This window comes from Micropterus salmoides, unplaced genomic scaffold (assembly GCF_014851395.1).
Source record: "Micropterus salmoides isolate LMB-PRFRI ecotype aquatic unplaced genomic scaffold, ASM1485139v1 Ms_hic_scaffold_7, whole genome shotgun sequence".
In the NCBI taxonomy this organism is placed as follows: domain Eukaryota; kingdom Metazoa; phylum Chordata; class Actinopteri; order Centrarchiformes; family Centrarchidae; genus Micropterus; species Micropterus salmoides.
In genome coordinates this window covers 27,278,278-27,298,820 of record NW_024044459.1, presented here as the reverse complement: position 1 = coordinate 27,298,820, position 20,543 = coordinate 27,278,278, and the positions used below count along the sequence as shown (strand labels likewise).

Here is a 20,543-nt window from a genome sequence, read left to right as displayed (position 1 = left end):
GGATGGGGGTGGAACAGCAGGGGTGGTGGTGTTGGGGGGAGGCTCAACAAGTGGCAGTTCAGTGTGTGGTCAGGGTGGCTGCCAAGCACTGGGCCTCTGGATTGCAGGAGACTGTTGAGGGGACTGTGGGGAGAGGTGGAGGAGGAAGATGAGTGAAAACAGGAAGGATGGCACTGCTTAAAGGACAGCTTACAGACGGGGCCCTTACACCCAGTGATGTGGTGTGTATACGCGCAAATGTGCACACAGAGACAGCCCCTTCGCTCTTACAAAACACCGCACAGAGAAGTCATGAGGTATAAAAGCTCCAACAAGGAATCCGAGATGGAAGAAATTACTGAAAGTCTCAAAAAGAAAACAGAACCAGAGACATCCCCTCACTGGTTAAACAAGAAAGCATGCATAGCTTTTGGCTAGCCCACTCCTGAGTAAAGTTGCAATAAAAGCGAAATGTGCAGAGGCCCACAATGAAATATGGTTAAAGTAACCATCTTTGTACTTTGAAATAATATTTGGCCTGCAAAAAGAACATTAGCAAAAAGGAGAAAATTGAAGAAGACTAAGCAGTGCTAGGGTACATTTCAATATCCACGCAATTCAGGCTGATGATCCCCCTGATGCTCTTGCTCCATGGCTCTGAGACACATGGCAGTAATTTAGGGCCCTATTTTCTACTTCCTAAAGCTAACAGGCTGGATCAACCACTTCCAGGGCACTCCCAAGGTTAAGCTTTTCTGCCAAGTGACACAATAAACATGACAAACTAGACACCTGGGGCCAGCAGACTACCTCTGCTCATGTTCCTGATGAGACCGATCTGAGTCTACCACCTCTAAACTCTTAGCATTAGCTCCATGTGACTACTTTTGCTAGTAACACGTTTGAGGTGAAGACAGACTGAATTATGTTAAGCTCTTTTAGAATAGTGGGATGCCACTGGCTTCCTCAGTAAACCATTGCCTTCTAATTTCTTTATTAATGTAATAAAACAGGAATCAGGGAATATAAATGCTGCCACTATTGGATAAGATCTCCTCAGGTCAACCTTTTGCCTTTACAGTTACAAATGTCACAAAGTGTAAGGGATGAAACCTGAATTATTTACAGAAAGATATTGGGAGCCACCAAAGTAGCCTACCTATGCTAGATCAAACTTGAATAACAAAGTAATGGCAGCCCATATCATCTTGGGGACAATCCGAGTAACTCTAAAAGAAGTTTTCTAGGCGCTTAACCTTTATGTTTTTGTGTTTTCTTTGCTGTAAGAAGTAGATCTTTGTACCATTCATCTATGCATTCTACTGATAGTTGTCCATTTGTCCTTTTGAACTTGGTCGTCTCTGGCTTTTTTCTTTTGACTACTTCTGGAGTAACACTGTAGAAAGTCAAAGGATTTTAAATATCTCTGTGTTGCTGGAGTGGCCCTGAATTGTCTCTTTCTCTGTGTCTGTGTCCATTCCTTTACTCGAGGGCTTTGTTTTAGTCTGTTCAGTCACTGAAATTGTCGGTATCCTTAATCTAATCAAATTTGTGTCTGTGTCTCTCTTGTTCGCTCTTTTTCTCAGCAGGCCGTGCCCCCATCGAACTATGATATGCCTGTGTCCATTCCTGTTAGCAACCAGAACAATCTCATTTACAGCCATCCTGGTGGTTCCCTAGGCAACCACAACCTGTTGCCACTGGCACACCATGGCCTACAGAGAAACAGCATGTCTCCCGGAGTTACTCACAGACCCCCCAGTGCAGGTAACACAGGCTGAGCCTCACATGCACTCATGCACCCATGTACACACTGTTATCCCATCTGTCTATTTTCTCACCTGTGTGTTCCTGTCTGTCATGCTAATATACACACAAATGAAATGCATGATTTATTGTATGACAGCTACCCGCAATATATAATAATATTCCAAAAGCAGTGAATGAATCTGAAGTCTTCCCCCACCGGTGTATAGTCACATATTGCCTGCTCAGTATTTTGTTCAAAGCAAGTTGATGATTTAATATCATATTCCAGCCTACGGTCTCGATGATTTAGTGTGAGGTTCTACACATGGGATGTCTGGACTTATGTATAGGCATTGAGTTGCTGGTGACATAAGCAAATCAGGCCTGTTGGTTTGTTATTGTTGTCCAAAGTCCTTTTTCTGTCCCTCTGGTCTGAAGGCTGCTGCCCACACCCTCACCCTGTCATTACAACTGGATGCTAGGAGCGCCAGCACAAACTAAATATGAGTTTTGGCGCTCACAGCATCCACACCAAACCGCACACGCTCTAGACCCTCCCACTCTTCCACCTCACATGGCTTAAAAATAATAATGTCTCATTTTTCTTGGACAGCAGCTTAAGGTATCCACTTGCAGTGTCCAGTTGTTCAGAGTGTTAAGGTTTGAGTGGGAAGCAATATTACTTCTGGAATCAGTACACATATAATGTATAGACACACACACACACAGATTGTGATTAAATTGAGGTAGCTTCTGAAAGGCCAGCAAGGTAAGAGACAGGAAGCATAGTGGATGTTATGTGGGTGTCTATCCTCTAATGGCTTTCTCTCTTTTGCTCTTCTCTCTCTTTCATCTTTCAGGTGGCCTCATGGGTGCTGACCTCACCACTGGCGCAGGCACCAGTGCTGGTAAGAATGGCCTCCTCTTCTCACACATAGTTGTCTGCTAACACACACAAACACACACACACACACACACACACACACACACGGCACCCACTCACCCACTCTGGGCCATAAAATCCATGACTAATAGTAACCCAAACCCAAGAAGGAGATTTTGTCCATGATGTGTTGATGTTAGTGGTTGTAGAGTTTCACCTGGGAATGTTTGCCCAGTGCTGGGGCTGTGATACATCCTGCCTGGGTTTAGCAGCAGGAGATTGACTGACAGGCTGCTAGACAAGATGCTAGACTTTTGAATGTACCGTTAAATGTTCTCTGTTTCTCTGCTTGATGAGCCATTTCTTTATTTTTACTACCTCTTGGACTTGGACGTAAATTCAAAATGACATCATCCATATATTTGGATTAACCCAGTTTTGTCACACAAACTTGCTACACAGTAACTGCTATCATATGTCTGCAACCAAATTAATTCAATGTTTGGAATGGCCATAATGATCCCATAGAGAGTGGAGTAACCCATGTTTGAGGAACATGTGTAAGGAATCTTATGTGCTGGCTTCTGTGTGTCAATGGGTTTGCCCTGAGGACATGTCAGGACCAAGTTTATGGCAAAGAGACTCCCTTTTAAAGGGTTAAATTTTACAGCCTTGACGTACAGTGCAGAGTGTAAAAATGAAGAGTTGGGGGGGTCAGTGGGGCACAGCTGGGCAGCCTTGTCTGGCCCCTAGGGCTCCATCACAAGGGGTCAATGCCTGGTTTCTCTGTCTGGTAACTCATCCCACACACAACAGGACCATTTGTTGTGGCGTGTGTTCCGTCGACGGCGTGCTCCAGAGCATGCTTCAAATGTAGGCTTTGTGTCACCGTGCCGAAGGAACAGAGGCGCTCTGTGAGAGCTGTGTGTCGCTCAGCAGCAGCGAAAAACACGACGTGGAGAGAGAGTCATGTGGGAGCTAAAAGATTCCATTCAGGGCTCTCTTAAATCTCATCTAGGGGGAGAGAGAAAAAGTGTGTGGGGGGGAAACCCCAGTGATGAATATCCACTGATGGTGGAAGCATGTGTGCAAAGAAGAAACAGTGGGGGAACACAGATGGAAGTGTTCTGTGAACTTGGTCAGCCATTTTAATGATGTTCCTCGAAGTGACTCAGTGTGAGGTGGCCCAGCCACTGTGGCACCACAAAGACTGTTTTAATGTTCCTCTTCTCTTCACGGTAAGTTTTGATAAGATGATTGTACAAGTAGCTGTCTGGCCAGTGTACGAGTGTCTTAAGTGGTGTATACTAAGTGACATAAGAGGAGTCTGTGTGTGTGTGTGTGTGTGTGTGGTTCATACATGCACATAAACACCTCCTTTGTGCCTCAGATGTCATGGTTCCATCTGTGTGTAAAGAAAGAAAATGACAGCTTTTAAAGCCCAATTCACATGGAATTAGCATACCTGGAGTACCTTACTGTAGTTTTGAAGGATTGCAGAAGTTGTTTGTTTCTTAATCCCGCAAGAATCTGCGATGTGCTCAGTCTGTAAAGTTATAACGCCACCGGTGATTACCTACCATATTTCACCAAGCACGGGTCTTCTGATCATTTGGATGGATTTAGCTTAAATTGTCATCTCAGTAAATTGTCTCAGCCTTGTATATATTTTTTATTTTACAATAGATAGATTTATAAGTGCAAATGCAGTGGATTTATGTAGTTATAGCCTATGTGGTGCCATGGGTTCAAGTTTTTCATGCTTGTGAGAGTAGTCCATTTGAACAACCTGCTGATGTAGTATTCATGACTTTGAAAGTGGACATGTTCTAATCGCTCTGACTATTAACTGTGACACAACCTGACATTTTAAAAAATGTCATAGCGTGCAAGTAACTTTTTTTTGTATTTTGTATTTATAATAATTATGAAGTTACAATAAGCACACTATCATTCACCCTTTTTAAAAGGGAACAAGTCCATTTTCCCTGTTAGTTACCTAGCTACAGTGTTTTCATGACTTTTAACTACATGAACTTCAAACATGTATAATACTAGACTTCCCTTTTATTGCTGCATAAGCACGAAGATGCAATGTGTTTCACTCACATCTGGAGATCATCCTGTAAATTTAATTGAAACATACACTTTTTCTTTATCCTGTGCAAATACGCCGCATGAAATCCAGACATGGGGGTAAAGTCTAGATCACATAAGGTCCCCAGGTAATTCTAGTCCGGTGCAAATAGGGCATGTTACTGAAAGGCTGAGTCATCATGTCTCTTTTATGGAAATACTGTGGGAAGTGTGAACGTGCATGTGTATGTTCGCTCATTTATATACAGTATGTGTTCAGTCTGTCAACTCCTTTGCTGGCTAGGCGAGAGCGCAAGGTGAGGACAGAAACAGAACATGAGTGAAAGAGAGCTGATGAAGGGAGCTCCGGACCAAGGCCTTGGCTTGTAAAAACCTCCGTTCGTGCAATTACGTAGCTGTCGCTCCGATCAGCACTCTACTCACCAACGAATTAACGAGACACTCTTGTCACCTCTCACCTTGATCACACACCAATTACTCCCTCAAATGAATTACAAACAAGGTACATCTTTAAGACATGTCTGGGCAAAATCACACAGAAAGACAAGCTAAAAAGCATTCATACAAGAACCGACAACAAGTCAGGTTCAGTAGATCAAACAATATGTGTCTCAATCTTGGCAGCACCGCATACCAACTGTACAAGTTGTAAGTGTGAGTGTGACACCTTAGTTCAGTTGGAGAATTCAGGGTTGAATGCACATTTGGCCAAACCGCAACGGAAGAGTGTGTGTGTATGGGGAATAGAATGGAGCGTGCCTGTTAGACCACAACAGGACATCAGAAATTTGTTCAGTAACAGTAAAATGTACATGAGTTTAACCACACCTCTCTTTTGTGTGTGTGTCTCTCTGTGTGTGTGAGAGAGAGTGAGGGAGAGAGAGAGAGAGAGAGAGAGAGAATGAGCACAGGGAGGGCCCTGTAAAACACATGCATCTCAAAGTGCACTAAGTTGTTACCATGGCACCTATAGAGACAGATTGCAATCCTTCAGCTTTGAACTCAGCTGCCCCCCTGCACCGCATAAATAGCAAAAAGCTTATCTGAATCCGAGATCAGATTTTGTGCTCTATGTGTGATTTTTATACAGCAGCAAAACTTACTCCTGTCTGGGCTGTATATAATTTTGTCACTTCTTCTAAACGGTCGATTCCAGCCAGTGCTGCAGCTTGACCGTGCAAAGTAGCCTTAGAGGAGGGTAGTAGAAATAAACTCTGTCGTGTCCTCGACAGATACATTAGCCCAGCCAATGTGTCGCTATTGAATGCAACTGTCCTACAATCAGGGTGATCAAGCTACAGAATAGGAAGATTTGAGTCACAGTGCTTGCTTCATTAGCTTAATTACGTAATGATTTTACTTTTGAAGTGCTTAAGGACTGGCCTATGCCTTTCATGATCATAGTCATCTAGCAGATAATTGACTGGACTGCAGCCATCTCCACAGGGTGGCAATACACAGATGTCTGATTAACTGTCACCAAGATGAAGTCCATGTCATCTTGAGCAAAGTGTGTATTAATGTCTCTGTATGGCTCGGTCTCTTTTTATTCATCTGTACAGAAACAGTGATGTACTTCCTGCTGTGTTATTTATTAAAGTGCGTGTATGTGTGTGGTGTGCATGTCTGTTTTGTGTGTGTGAGGTCTCATTCATCTATCTCCACATGCACCCACTCAATCTCACAAAGGGCCAGCTATGAGAATGAGAGAGCGGGAAAACTGAAGAGGCAGCTGCCTCTTTACTAATGTGAGATTGACACTGGAACTAAGAGGGTCCAATACAAAACACACATGTGCATCCATATGCATGGCTCATGCATAAGCAGTCATGTGACAGAAAAATGGTGCTTATATAGAATCATGCACATGAACAATTGTATGCAGCAAAAAATACAATAACACACAAAGTCAATGTTGTTAACATCAACTTATGCAAGCTTATACATCACACATGCCAGCAGAGGCACAAACACTTACACACACTAGCAGTCACCACACTGTTTTTCTCGTTTTATGTCAGACAGCCTCATTTTCTCTCACCGCTAGCGGTCGTTTACTCTTCAGATTGTTCAAATTGAGCTTTTGAGACTTTTCATTTCCAAACAACAAAAACCTCGCTCTCAAATTAAACAAAGATCAGCGAGGGAAATTGCCCAGGAAGACATCTGCGACTCATTTTCCCCCGGAGTATATGATTAGGAAATTCATTTATGTCTAACGTATAATTCCTGCCCGTCTTTCAAGTGGGAACGTCCACACAGTGCCCTGTGTTCTACCCCTTGGAAGAAGGAAGGAGAAGTAAGGGGAAAAACAGCCTGCGGGATTGGGTTAGAAACAAAGACTATGTTGCTTGCGAGAATGCTCCACTCTCAGTTTTTTTAATGATGTAGCTGGGATTCCGCCCCACCGGTTTTTGAGGAGGAAATGGGTGCTGCACTTGGCCCACCGTACTTAGGGGAATGCAGATCTGGTGGCAACCCCGAGGCAGGGTCTTTGTCTCGAAGAACCGCTCGTGTTTAGCTCTGATGGCCAAATGATGGGTCCCATCCCTCTGTGGTCTTGCTACCCGTAATTAGATGTTTTTACACGATTCACTGGCTGTTGCATGGCACATGTAGCCTTAACTGACAGCGACTGAGGTGGAGGGTGAGGTCCTCTCAAGCAAATCACCACCATGCAAAAAGTGGTGATCATCTAGACAAAAACAGTACTCTTTTTAGTGTCTACCACTTTCTTAAAACACAATTTACAAGTCTCTTCAGAATAGTGAGCTAATACAATTTCTACCACAGGAAGTGAAAATGGATTCCTGTAGTTCTTCATTAGGTTACACTGTCATGGACAGCAGGATTTTAAAGATTCATTAAACTTTTGAAACAGGTTTAGAATTAGCTCTTTGGTTCAAATACCATTCAAGAACATCTGTATGTTTAATGTTTCTCTGCCTCTTTCTCCCCAACCTTTCTTTGCTCTCAGGAAATGGATATGGCAACCACCGCAACTCACCAGGTCTGCTGGTCTCTCCCGGTGGCATGAACAAGAACATGCAGGCTAAGTCTCCCCCACCCATGAACTTAGGCATGAACAACCGCAAACCTGACCTACGTGTGCTCATCCCCCCTGGCGCCAAGAACAACATGCCCTCCATCGTGAGTCATATTTCTATCCCTTTTTTCATGTCTTCATTCCGCCTTTCCTTACTGTAGCCTATGTCTTCCTATCAATGGGGGGTCTCTCGGGTTTGTTTGCTATTGTTTATTTCCTTTCATGTCGTCTCCGCTGCTTTCATCTCTTTATATCAGACTTGGGTTGATGAGGTTATGTTTGTGATAAGCTTGACTTTAGGTACATGACATTGTTATTTTTCTCATGCGCCTTGGCAGCTTCTTAAACCAACACCCTTCTTTAAATTTCTTTTAGCCCGAGTCTGATATACTGTCAGATATATTTCCTCTGCTGCGTCTGTGTGCATATGTTGGCCCCGATATTTCTTTCTCCTGTCTTTCTGATGAGGTGTGTTAAGTTAGTATAGTTACAATAGTAACTAGCATCTTCTTTTCACATTAGCTCTGTTTTGGTTGGCTCAATCCAACAGCAGCTCCATCCCTAGATCCTTCTTCTATATTCTCACTCTCACTCACTAATTTTAATTTATTACCCTCCCCTTTTATTGCCGTCAGTCTGAGGATGTCGATCTGCTATTGGTAAGTCAGACTGCCACTCAAATTTAGAGATCAAAACATCTCTAAATAAACCTAGATAGATATTCTAATCAGAAACAGATTAATGTAATTCTTGGGAGTATAATGTGCCTTGTAGAAGTAAGAGCGTTGCAGTCACCTGAGTCTAACCTCTTAATTTGCGTTAAGTTTGCTAGCGCCCGGACTCCAGAGTAACTTTCACCTTTATTGTTGCTGACTCTGCTGAAGACTCCGACGCCTTACATTACATTTTGTAAGGGCACACATTGCCATCCAGTGGTGTGTCAGAGTAAAAGCAGCCTGGCCTCTTTTCTGCCTCAACCCAAGTGTATCTTACTCCTCCCTTCCTTCAATTCCTCTTTGTACCTGCTTATAGAGTCTTGTGCTGCGTTCAGAATGCAGACATGAAGGGCAACAAAAGAGTACACTTTCATTTAGCATCAACTCTCCATTATTTTCTGCCAAACCCTCCCCTCTGCTACAGTAAAGTGCCTCTCCCTTGCCGTGGCTACCCTGCGTTGCCATGGAGACCAATGTTACTATAGCGACAGTGGGCCCTCGGTAAGGGTGGTAAATGATAGGGTTGGCAGGGTTCAGCCGTGCCGCATGTCAAGTGATTAATTTCCTCAGAAGTTGGCACCACATTCATTCTCTCAGCATCTGTTGAGTGAAAGAAAGAAAATCCAAAAAAACTTTCTTGGTCTATTGCAGTTTTTTGTTTGTTTTGTCTGGGAGTTGATTTCATGTTCTCTCTTGCTCTCTGTGTCTTCTCTTCCTCTGTCACAGAACCAGAGAATAAACAACTCTCAGTCTGCTCAGTCCTTGGCCACCCCAGTGGTATCAGTAGCAACTCCCACTCTACCAGGACAAGGCATGGGTGGTTACCCATCTGCCATCTCTACTTCTTATGGTACCGGTATGTACCACAGTGTGTGCACTGTGTGATCTTTATACATTAAATTCTCATTTGTCCATTAAGGCTCATTCTCCGTAATCACTTTGTATATGTTTTAGATAATGCAACATGTTTTCAGGTAACCTGTACTGTACCTAAATAACTTTAAACAAAAATCAAGCTTTATTTGAGATGTTGTGCATCTGTAAAAATTATTATTTGACTCATTTCATGTTGCTTTTGAAGCCTCCTTTCTGATTTAAGTGTTATTCAACAGTCTAACAGCAGAGGGTGCTATTGTCACACCAACAAACACGGAAAATATTCATGTAACATCACAGCTGCATTCCTCCGAGCTGCATTCTCTTTGCAACTTTGTTTGAACTTCTTTGAACAACCTTTAATCTACATCCTTCTCCTCCTTCCCCTGTGTGTTTGTACACAGAGTATTCCCTGAACAGTGCAGACTTGTCCTCCCTGTCTGGCTTCAACAGCGGCAGCTCCCTTCACCTCGGCTCAATGAGCGGGTGGCAACAGCAACACCTTCAGAACATGCAGCATTCAGCCCTTGGCCAGCTAGGGTGAGTGCATTGAACTTAATTTGAGGTGTTGTTAAATGCATGATGTAACACATAAATTATCACTGTTTTCAACCTTGACTTGCAAGGTCCAACACAAATGTGACACCTCCCTCCCTGTTTTCATGAATATGACTCTGTGTGTGTGTATATGTGTGTGTGTGTGTGTGTGTGTAAATACGTGCTTTCATGCATGTTTGCGTGTGACACACTGACTTCAGAATCACTTTGCTTCTTGCTCTGTAACTCTGTAACCCCTTGCGTTTCCTTTCCTTCCTACAGAAATTGCTCTAGCTCTCACTTATGTCAGGGTTCAAATCTCTCCCTGCCCTCTGCTCAAAGCCTGCACATCAAGTCCGAACCTGTTTCTCCTCCTAGAGATCGCACCAGCAGCACACCGGGGGGCTACGGTGGCGGAATACCACCTCCCCAGAACCCCTCGTCCCGCCAGGACTCGGGACGCTCCCCTGTTGATAGCCTGAGCAGTTGTAGCAGCTCCCATGAGGGCAGCGACCGTGATGAGCACAGGAATGAGTTCCACTCACCTCTGGGACTGGCCCGGCCCGCCCTGGACGAGCGCGAGAGCCCCTCCATCAAACGGGTGCGCCTGTCAGAAGGATGGGCGACATGATAGCTCTGACCACTCCCCGGCAGTGCCCCGAGTTGCCCTGAGCCCCGACAACGCGGCGTTCCCTCCTCTTCCTCCTCTCACTCGATATCACGAGTCACTCACCAACCAACCCCATGGCCTCTCTCCTTTTATCTCTTTAACGCTGAAGGAAAGAAAAGGGACAGCCCTTTTCAAAAATATGTTTGAATTTTCTTTTCGTTTTTTTCTTTTCCTTTTTCTTTTTGCTGATTGTGTGTGTGCTATACATATTGACATTATATAAACCAGTGGGGTGTTGTAATGGGGGTTTGGGAGGGTGGGTGTCGGTTGGGATGGGATATAGGGGTATTTTTGTTGGGGAACTATGCATAAATTGTATTGTGTGTGGATAAAAAGAATCATGTATGCATATATCTTTACACGTGTGTGTATGTGTACATATATGCATATCAACAAATAAACAAAAAAAATAGTCAGGTACTCTGTTTCATAAAACGTACTCACACTTTGCCTCAGCGATATATCAGTGACTAGAGACAAAAAAAGGAAAAAAAACATTAACATGAGAGTGAGTGTGTCCAGTGGAAAAACACCTTAGCACTTGAGTTGGACAAACAATACATGTGTACAGTGTCAGTTTCATTGCTATATACCTTCTCTGCAGTTCTCCCTTGCAAAAATGTGTGTTAACATTAGATGATGTCATGTTGCAGGTTCAACGTATTTATGTAAATAGAAGGTCAAGGGGGGAAGGGCAGGGGTCAAAAGTTGCCAGACATTACAAGATTTATTTACTCACTAAATGAAAAGCTATTATGCAACATTTGAAGGATTGTACAGGTAAACAGGCAGACCCAATGCTAAATGTGTGGAACCCTTGATGATTTTAGTGCTCCCCTTAAAGAATGGAGCTGAGCAAGGACCACCCTCTGATCTAAGAGCTACGTTAGTGTAATCAAGAAAACTCTGGATCTAGTATTAATATTCAATGTTGATAATCAAAAAAGGAAAAAATTAAAAACAATTGTACGATACACTTGCTTCTATTTTCATATGAAAGGAATACAATGCAAAGCATTTTTGTGGCTTTTTGTAGTTTCTATAAGCCAGAATGTGTTTTTTGATAGCTTTGCTAATAAGAGATGGATAGTTCGCCCAGATGGGAAATGACAGGGCTTCGAAGCCCTAAGCCATGAAAAACTGAGATCCAATGCTTTGCTGAACTGTTTTATCTTTGTAGAGGTCTGTTTTTAAACGTGTATTTCTAATTATATATAATAATGGTAATATTAAGAATCTTTAAAAAAAAAATCTGTGAAATTAACATGCTTGTGTATAGCTTTCTAATATATAAATATATACTAATGATTTTTGTTGGTTTCTTAGTGGAGTTTCTATGTGCAGTTGCACATGTTGTCTGGTTTGTTTAATTTGAGCCCTGAACATTGCTGTTCAGGGGTGTATTTAGTCTAACCTTAAAAACCAGCTGGAAAGCATTGCCAGGGTTTGTGTCACGGAGGAAAGACAGGCCAGAATGCTGAAAAACAACCTGTTAGTGGAAAATGTCATGAGACTGGAACTGGGGATGACACAGAAATAAATGTTGACACATGATTGTCATTCTGACGAGTGAAATGATTGACCCTCAATCCATGTCTAGATGCATTTTAATGCATCAGATATTATATTCTTAACCTTAATTATCTAATATAGTAATATAATCTCATAAAATATGTTTTGGAATCAGTGTTCTGCTCCATCTCAAATCTTCACCACAGTGTTAGCTTGTGTTCAAGATGACCCAATCTACACTTTTTTTTTTTAATCATATTTATGGAATATCATTTGTTGAACACATTTTTGTTAATAATTATCCCTGATCATTTGCAAACCTAATTTAATTCTGTGCCGTCTTGTGACTCCTCATGTTCCACTCTTCAAAACAGGGTTCCACATCATTTGCCACATGTTCCTGACGGTTCAGCGTCAGATACGCAAGGACAAATTGATCATGCTGGTCTGAAAGAAGCACAATTGTTTATTTTAAATAAATTGTTGTTTTGATTTTCTCTTTTTTAAACAATGAAACTAGCCACATATCTCTCTGCCTCCCACTCCCATATCTGCTGTCACTTAAGTGTTCTATGTGCATATTTCATGAAGGTTCACTATGTTGTTACTGTATACAGTCTGTGTAGTCAAACAGAGGCAGAGCCTCTATAATGGTGTTATTCTCTTTTTTTTAATTCAATACAAAAAGGTTGAGAAAAAAAAATAAACATGATGTTTCAGGCAGCATAAGTGTGGAGAAACCAAAGCCAGTGGCATTTCTGTGTTGTAAACTCAACTTTTATTTTCACATTCATTTATGGTTTTTGCAAGCGTTGAAATAAGACAATAAAAGAATTTGCTCAAATGTACAATTGGTTTCACATTTCAATTTCAGTCAGTCAAATGTAGCTTTAGATATCAAGCTGCATAGTCAATACCCACAACAAAAATGTACCTGTTTTGTTGCTCATTTGCCCAACATGCCAACATGTCCTGATGATTCTTTTGAGTTCTGTAGGTTTGACAATAATATTAACTAAAGCCATGGAGAAAACTTTAGATCTTTGTTTTTTTCCTTCTTGTGTTTGTTAAATTTGAAGCCATTCTTTTGCATCACCTGTTGATCAGTTGTTCTTTTACATTATTATAATAGGCTAAATGTTGGTACCTCAAAATTTACCCAAGCAGTACCTCAGCTGATGTTTTGATAAGTCACTTGCAGTGAAAAGGGGAGACCATACACCTGTACAGCCATGTGTAATAACCATGTAATACCAGTGCTTAAGGTCCCTACATTCACATGGGATTCTTTGTTGCTCCACCGTGTTTGTGGTTTATTTAAGTTGTATTCAAAGGCTGAAAAGGATCTTTTTAAAAAGAGTATTATGTTACAATGCTTAAAAAGTCAGTCTGTAGTATCACATGTAGCTTGTATAAACCTGAAAGTGGGGGAGGTTTGGAACTAATGTTTTCTGGAACGCAAGAGCGGCTTTCAGCGGCATAAGCTGGCCTTTGTCGCCACTTGAGACTAAGATGGTATTAAATTAAATCCACATCTCTGTAACTCAAGGGACTTGATTCAGCTGTATGTAGTGAAAACGTATAGGGATGAAATAAAAGTCTCCTCTGCTGGAGGGAAAGGCTATTTGTATTTTGCAGAGATTTCAGTAAAGTTACTGGTTTTCTTAGTTATTCGGATGTGACTTCGTGTGATTTCATTGTGTTTGACTTGTTTCTGCATGCGTCTCTAAACTGTGGTTACGTTACAATGCTGACTTGAAAAACCACATCAACATGAAAAGCTTCCACAAATGGAAGTCAGTGCATGGTGCCATAGCAGCTTCACTTTAAGACAATATAAATTGTATGACATTGAAATAATGACAGTGGCATCATTTTCACATTTGTTTCTTTCCATTTACATTTTTTTAAATGTGACATTTTAACATAAGTATTCATACTGAAGACATTTATTTGACATTTAAAGCCAAGGTTCATCATGCTTAACATTACAGTGGTATAATATTTCTCATTGATACATTATGCAATAGACAATACACATGGATCTTAAAATCACAGGGAAAAACACATGTTCATAAGCAATGCAAATACAATGGCCTGCTCCTACTAATCAGAGTGATTTTGAAAAAAATCCCTTAACAACACATCTGTCTATCCTATTCCAGTGCTCATTCATTCCTGAAAGAAAGAAAGAAAGAAAGAAAGAAAGAAAGAAAGAAAGAAAGAAAGAAAGAAAGAAAGAAAGGGAGAGCTAATTCAATAAAATCTACAATTTTTGTTTGGTTCTTTCTTTTTTTTTTTTGCGGTTCCAAAGCAACAATGAGGTGGAAATATCCGACGTACAGAAATTGCGGTAGAGCTGTTAAGAACAGTGTATTAAATTATAATGGAGGAGGAAGACGCATTTTTTACTTCTGAAAATACAATAATCAGTAACAACAGTTACACATTTATTAAGAGATGACGATGTGATTGCAGTTGTCAGCACTCAAACACTGGGTATAAAAATTAGACTCTTTTAAAAAAATCCCAACTGGGATTTTGACGCGTAGGGTGTTAGGCCTTTGTGTTTCTCCTGATTATGTATCTCCTTTCTACCTACAGCATCACTCGCGTTTTGATATTTCTTTCTTTACCTACAAATCATCAAGTGTTTCTTTTAAGTGCACCTTATCATTTACATTGCGATAAAACCAAGCAAGCAAAACAAAAAGATGTTTTCCTGTAGAAACTTCCTGTATCTTGAAATTCGATAGCGAGCCGTTTGAGGCTTTTCTGTTTTCCTAAAAAAGGCCACCCCTATTGCTTGTTTTTACATAATGTAATATGCGTGTTTTTTATGGGATTAGGCAATATCGTAATTTGTTTTTCAGTTTTGAAGGTCCAGGCTCACACCAAAGGTGCCATTCATACCAAAGCTTCCTCGTGTTAGGCGGAGTCTTCAGAAGATAAATAGTGCTTGAAGTGAAAAAACATCGTCTCTTCGTTTTAATCATTTCAGGTTCGGGACACATATTTAGAAACTCGGGGAGCAGCTTTTTGTTTTTAATTGAATCAATCCCATCAATTACAATATTTTAAAAAGAAAAGAAACGGTGTGTTATGACGCCTGTGCTGAAAGTAGCCTACCTGTAAATGCAGGCCTACTACATTTTAAAAGCAATACAATGAGGCAATGCATATTCTTTCGAAATATCATAATCAAACTCAGGTTGTCTTTTGTGAGTTTGTTGCGATTATTCCTATTACATTATAATTTGGGAGTTAGATTTTCGATCTGAAAACAAAGTTAATAGTCATACATATATTTCACTATCACATGTCTATAGATTGGAGTCGATTAGCAGAAATAAAAACTAGTGTTACGTTGCCTCAAAGAAGTAGGCCTAGATTCAACCCATTTTGGAGAGTGTTTTTAATCTCAGACAAAATGTAATTGTAGACAAACACAAAAAACGCAACTTTATCATTACAACTGTTTAGGCTACTGAATGTGCACAAAATCGAAGATAGGGAAATCATAATTCCAGTGAAATCCTTTCACGGTCACAGGCTGCAAACGAGCATTTTATAATTACTCTTAAAACACTCCGTAATACTCTGATTCACTCAGAGTTACTATGACATTGCTGTAACGGTATATTTTAGTTGCTCTATTACTACAATATTCAGATAGGGATATGTGTGTCTGCGCTGCTAAACAGTGAGTTTCATACATTTATAGTTTATAGCATTTTTGTCTCGACAATGTTCCCGCAGTAGGCTATGAATTCTTCTAGGTTATAGTTTTCGCAGGTTTTAATTAGGCCGCACTGCAGGAAGTCCCTCTGCTGCTTCCAGCCGTTTTAATGCCTTCAGTTAAAATAGTTAATTCCAGCAGCCTGTGGTGAAGAAGCCTGATACAGTCACTGCGGACACCAATATAATTTATTATCTGTCAGAAATAATCTGCTGTGACAGCAGTTCTCACCTTTAATGAAAAGGTCAGACTGATGCAAAACACGTGACCGTTTGAACTGGCAAACAGGTTGCTTGAGTCTGATCAATCTCTTGTTAGACGCTATAGGAGGCAAATAAAAACAGGTCTGAAAATATGAAAGGACAAGCACATTAAAATCTCAGTCGACTTTTTTAAAAATCGGAAAAGCATGTTTGAACTCACATACTAACAGCCAATAAAATGGTGGAAAAGATGTTTTAACACTGCAGTCACCTCAGCAGACACAGAAATATCCTTTCATTTTCCAGTTTAGGCTTGGAGGCTATAATTACCGCATTTTGAAGGATCTGTGGACGTCAGTCACGTTTTACCTATGTAACCGGACTGTGGCAATTTAGGCTTTCAACAAAAAGACAACTGTCTTAGTCTTGTAATACTTTGCATGTAGGCCTACAGGCATTGTATCGGAAATTTTACACGCGTTTCATTTGTATGAGGAGATGGTGGTGGCGGCGCCAGCAGGAGCACGTGCGAGGCTGGCCACGTTTTCATCATCAACATTCTCCAAATTCAACACTAGATGTCACCATTTAGTCGTCTAGTCAAAACCTCCCTAACCTCCACCCTCCTCATTCTCAGCCTCCAAAGCTGTTCATGTAGATCGACCAGACATAAATGAGCATGTGTACTCTACCAAGTGCTCCACGAACGTTTTTGGTGTCAGTGTGAGAAAGAATATTCCTCCCTGATCATTTCAGTCCAAACAGTATTGATTAAGATCCGATTATTTTTAAAAAGAGGACACTCTGCAATATAAAATAAAAACAGAGCGATAATAATTGTTGTTCGTTTTACAATAATAGGCCTGAAAATATTTTTAAACCATGGAAGCTTGAACACACGCACTTAAGCTATCGACGTCATTCTGTCACCTATTAGCCTACTATAAGGAAAAAACAGTGTTCATCATTGTGCTGGAGATACCTCACATCTCTTTAACTACAAGGAGGCTATGCTATTGAAAATAGCTTGGCCGCCTAACTTGGAGGTGTTTCATTACGCCAATTTCTTAATACAGCTTTCAGTGCCCGACAAGGCTCGACTGTTCCTATTACAAACTGCATGGTAGGCTGTGATGTGTGGCCTAAAATTTGAAAAATATGCCTCACAAATGATTTCTGATGAGAACATTAGGGCACACGTTTGTTTTGCTTGCCTCGTTTTAAATTTAATATTTAGCCGGTGTATTAGGCTATGTTACATTACATCTCCACATCTCCGCATTTTGATGCGGCCTAGAAATAAAAAATAAAAAAAACATTAATAAAGAAAACTGTCTCGTTTAGTTTGTCTCTGTTTTCAACCACATCGTCTCATCTGTTTGGAATGTAAAAAACTGTTGTTTTTCTGTGACTCGAACCGGCGGCCTGGTGGCTCTGTTACCACTAAAAACAGATCCATTATACGTGCAACTAACTCAATTAATCAACAGGAACAAGGAGAATATCCGGTGTGTATAAATTATGTCTCTCCTATACATGATTCAAATGAACAGCGGACCGCTTGCCTCTCCATCCCCCATTAGAGACTCTGGACCTGTACAGACTGTGGTCAAGAATATAGTGGTTTTAATAAATAAAGGTGAATAAAGAGCTCATGTGATATGTTGGATGTCTAAGTTTCCCAGAAAGTAATGATGTTAACGAATGAGTTAACCTTCTTTTTAGTGAGAAGGTTACTTCCACCAATCGAAAGAGTATGAGGTTAAATTCTGTTAAGTTATCTACTTCATACCACCTTTCTCGACCCCTTCCTATAAAAAAAACCTCACATTAAAAACGAAAATAAAGAATATCTTATTGGAAGAATATTGGATTGGTTTTGTCTTTAGAAAAACCGTACACACACTTTACTAATCATTTATGCTTGTTTATTTCCATTTTTTGAAAGGTAAACGAAGGTGTGTGTATCCTGGTGAAGAAAACGTGTGAAATACAACCGAGACGATGAGTGGACAGTTAAAGCTCCAAGGGAGCACCTTGTAGCCTAAGTAACTTAATATTCTAATATTTTAGAATAAATGATAAGTAGGCTAAATATTACTATTTAGATCGAGGAGCCCAGTGTAGGTGGGGTAACAGCCTCCTGTGGCTTTGAATATCTTTATGTGAGCCAGCCTGACCACTGGTGTTGAGCCACGAACAGTTTAAGAGCAAGGTTCAATAACGAGGGGAGTAGCCTATAGGGACTGCATTTGCTGTGGCTGATTGCAGAAAGTTTGCCCTCCTGGAAAACATCCCATCAACTTGATAGAAAGGCCGCACGCAACCAATCACGAAGTCACTGCAGCAGCACCGTTGGATTTTGTAAAATTGGAGGTAAGTTAGAACGTTTGATTCAGAACAAGCTTTCTCTGTGAAGATCACACAGTAAATGCAGTTTTGTAAAAGAGAGAGAGAGACTTAAATGGTAATGTCTGTCTTCTATTTTCAATGATGTGATAATTGTATATTTCTCTAAGCTCACTGCACTTGCCTGCGCGCGCTCGTCCTTGGCACAACTGAGCGCGTGCACGGACACCGAGGAGACAGCCTGAGCAATTGTAGCCTAAATGTCAGCGCTGCGTCATTGGGTTTTTTACAAACTGGGCAGAAGACTTTTTGCTTATTAGTTTTCGCACAGCCCGTGTCATTCTCTTATGAGCCAGCCGTCTCGATTCTAAAGTATCACCTCCTCAGTATACTAGCTACTTCTGAATCTCCTCTATTGTTTGTCCACCAGAGAGCTCTTTGTCCATGCATGCTGTAGCCTATTTGAGTATTCAAAGGTTTTGCAACGATTTACATCATTCAGATTAAAGAAAATCCTAACTGTTAGGCAGTAGATATCGTGTCACAGCAGTCAGAATCATATTATCCTACAATTTGAATATGAAGTCTGGAATTTTAGGTAATAAATGTCATCGCTAGAACAGGCTATACATTGTTTTTTTTTACACCTATCTAAACGATAAAGCATGTATAATAAACAATGAGCGATACGTATGTAATGCAAATACATCCACTGAATATGCATCAATATTAAAAATAATACGCACACCAGAGCCAACGGCGTCGGAGAATTGAGAATGGCGGAGCGGGTCGTCTCATTACGCATGGGCGGTTTTCCACGCAGGAGCCACGGTTCTCCTTTTCTTCATGTCTCCCTTCTGTCCCGTTCACATTAACGAAGCCTCTTGGAAAAACAAACAAGGCTATGTTGGCTTTCAAAACGGCAATCAAACACCCAAGACCTGGCTGGGGGGGAATTACTCCGACTGCAGCCGGGCGGACTATGTAGTAAGCGGGATTTGCATATTTTGATGCGCTAATTGCCTTGATGTATTTAAATATGGCTGCACGTAGCTGATATGCTTGTCTACGTCATTGAACGTGCCCTCGCTGTTAAACTAAAACGTGAATCCGGTTGAATCTAATGGATACGCCTGCAATTAGGCAAGGGGGAGGGAAGGGGGGCTGCTTTGCGTTCCCTGTTTGCTGTCTTTTCAGTCACATGATGATTTTCTGACATTTGCTATTCTTTTCTGGGACATTCAGATAAATTACATAAAAAATGTATATCTTGAAAAAAAATGTGACTGGTGAATAGATCTGGGAGTTTGACGCTTTTGCACCAAAGACAGAAAGTGGTATTCATGCAGAATAAAGCGCCCCAAGTCGTTTTGCAGAAACAGTCGAGCATTATAATCTATGCACAAAAACAAAAAAAAAGTATGTCATCACCAAGAGAATTAGCTGAAGACACAGGCTACCGGTAGGCCACTGACAAGTAGGTCACCTCATTCTAACTTTTTTGAGTGAAAGACTTTTCTTATCTTTCTTTCCCCTTCTCTCACTTGGCTGCGTGTTCGTGTGCGTGTGTGTGTGTGTGTGTGTGTGTGTGTGTCCACTTTAGAAGGGGGCACGGCGCGCTGGTGGGTGAGTCTTATAAGACTACCTCTTATCAGGCTACTGGGAGCAAGGTGAATTCATACGTCCAGTATAGGCCTATATTGTAGGCTACACACAGATCCAATCAAAACATTTTGAGTGAAGTTTAAAGTGCCGTGTGTTTTCCCTTTTCTTTTTATTATAGCCCTCATTCTAGACTTCGTTTGGGAATTGCATGTAGCAAATCATTTCCCCTCTGTCTGAAAACCGGTAAATGCGTTCCGTTTGTCAAAGCGTGTTAGCGAAGCGCCTGCAGCAAATTCATTACCACCCAACTGCGAAGCTCACTTCGTAACCTGGTCAGGGAAAAGGAGGGAGAGGTCCACGCCAAAACGCGAACAATGCTGCCTCAGTTCGTGCGTGCAACAAAAGAACCGAGGGAACTTGTTTGAATTTCAGAGCACGTCCTCTCCTCACACAGAAGGATGGACTTTATACCCCCCCCCCCCCCCCCCAACCCCACCCCTCCTCATCATCATCATCATCATCACCCCCTCCCTCCTCATCCCACCACCAACAGGGGGGAGAAAAAACTTGCACACTCTGAGA

At 41.2% G+C, this 20,543-nt stretch overlaps 1 protein-coding gene across 11 annotated transcripts in view; it reads left to right on the top strand.

Moving 5' to 3' along the window:
* Positions 1-13,687, top strand: part of mef2cb (myocyte enhancer factor 2cb) — a 78,676-nt gene extending 64,989 nt beyond the window's left edge. For 4 of the 11 annotated variants that reach the window (XM_038703604.1, XM_038703602.1, XM_038703606.1 and 1 more), the window contains 6 exons: positions 1,566-1,746; positions 2,589-2,636; positions 7,686-7,858; positions 9,197-9,326; positions 9,751-9,886; positions 10,166-13,687. In XM_038703604.1, the coding sequence (XP_038559532.1) occupies positions 1,566-1,746; positions 2,589-2,636; positions 7,686-7,858; positions 9,197-9,326; positions 9,751-9,886; positions 10,166-10,514 (1,017 nt within the window). In that variant the 3' untranslated portion in view covers positions 10,515-13,687. Of the gene's footprint in view, positions 1-1,565; positions 1,747-2,588; positions 2,637-7,685; positions 7,859-9,196; positions 9,327-9,750; positions 9,891-10,165 lie in introns of those variants that run through there. The other 7 variants (XM_038703611.1, XM_038703607.1, XM_038703605.1 and 4 more) reach the window with 4 other exon arrangements.
* The last annotated feature ends 6,856 nt before the right edge of the window (positions 13,688-20,543 follow it).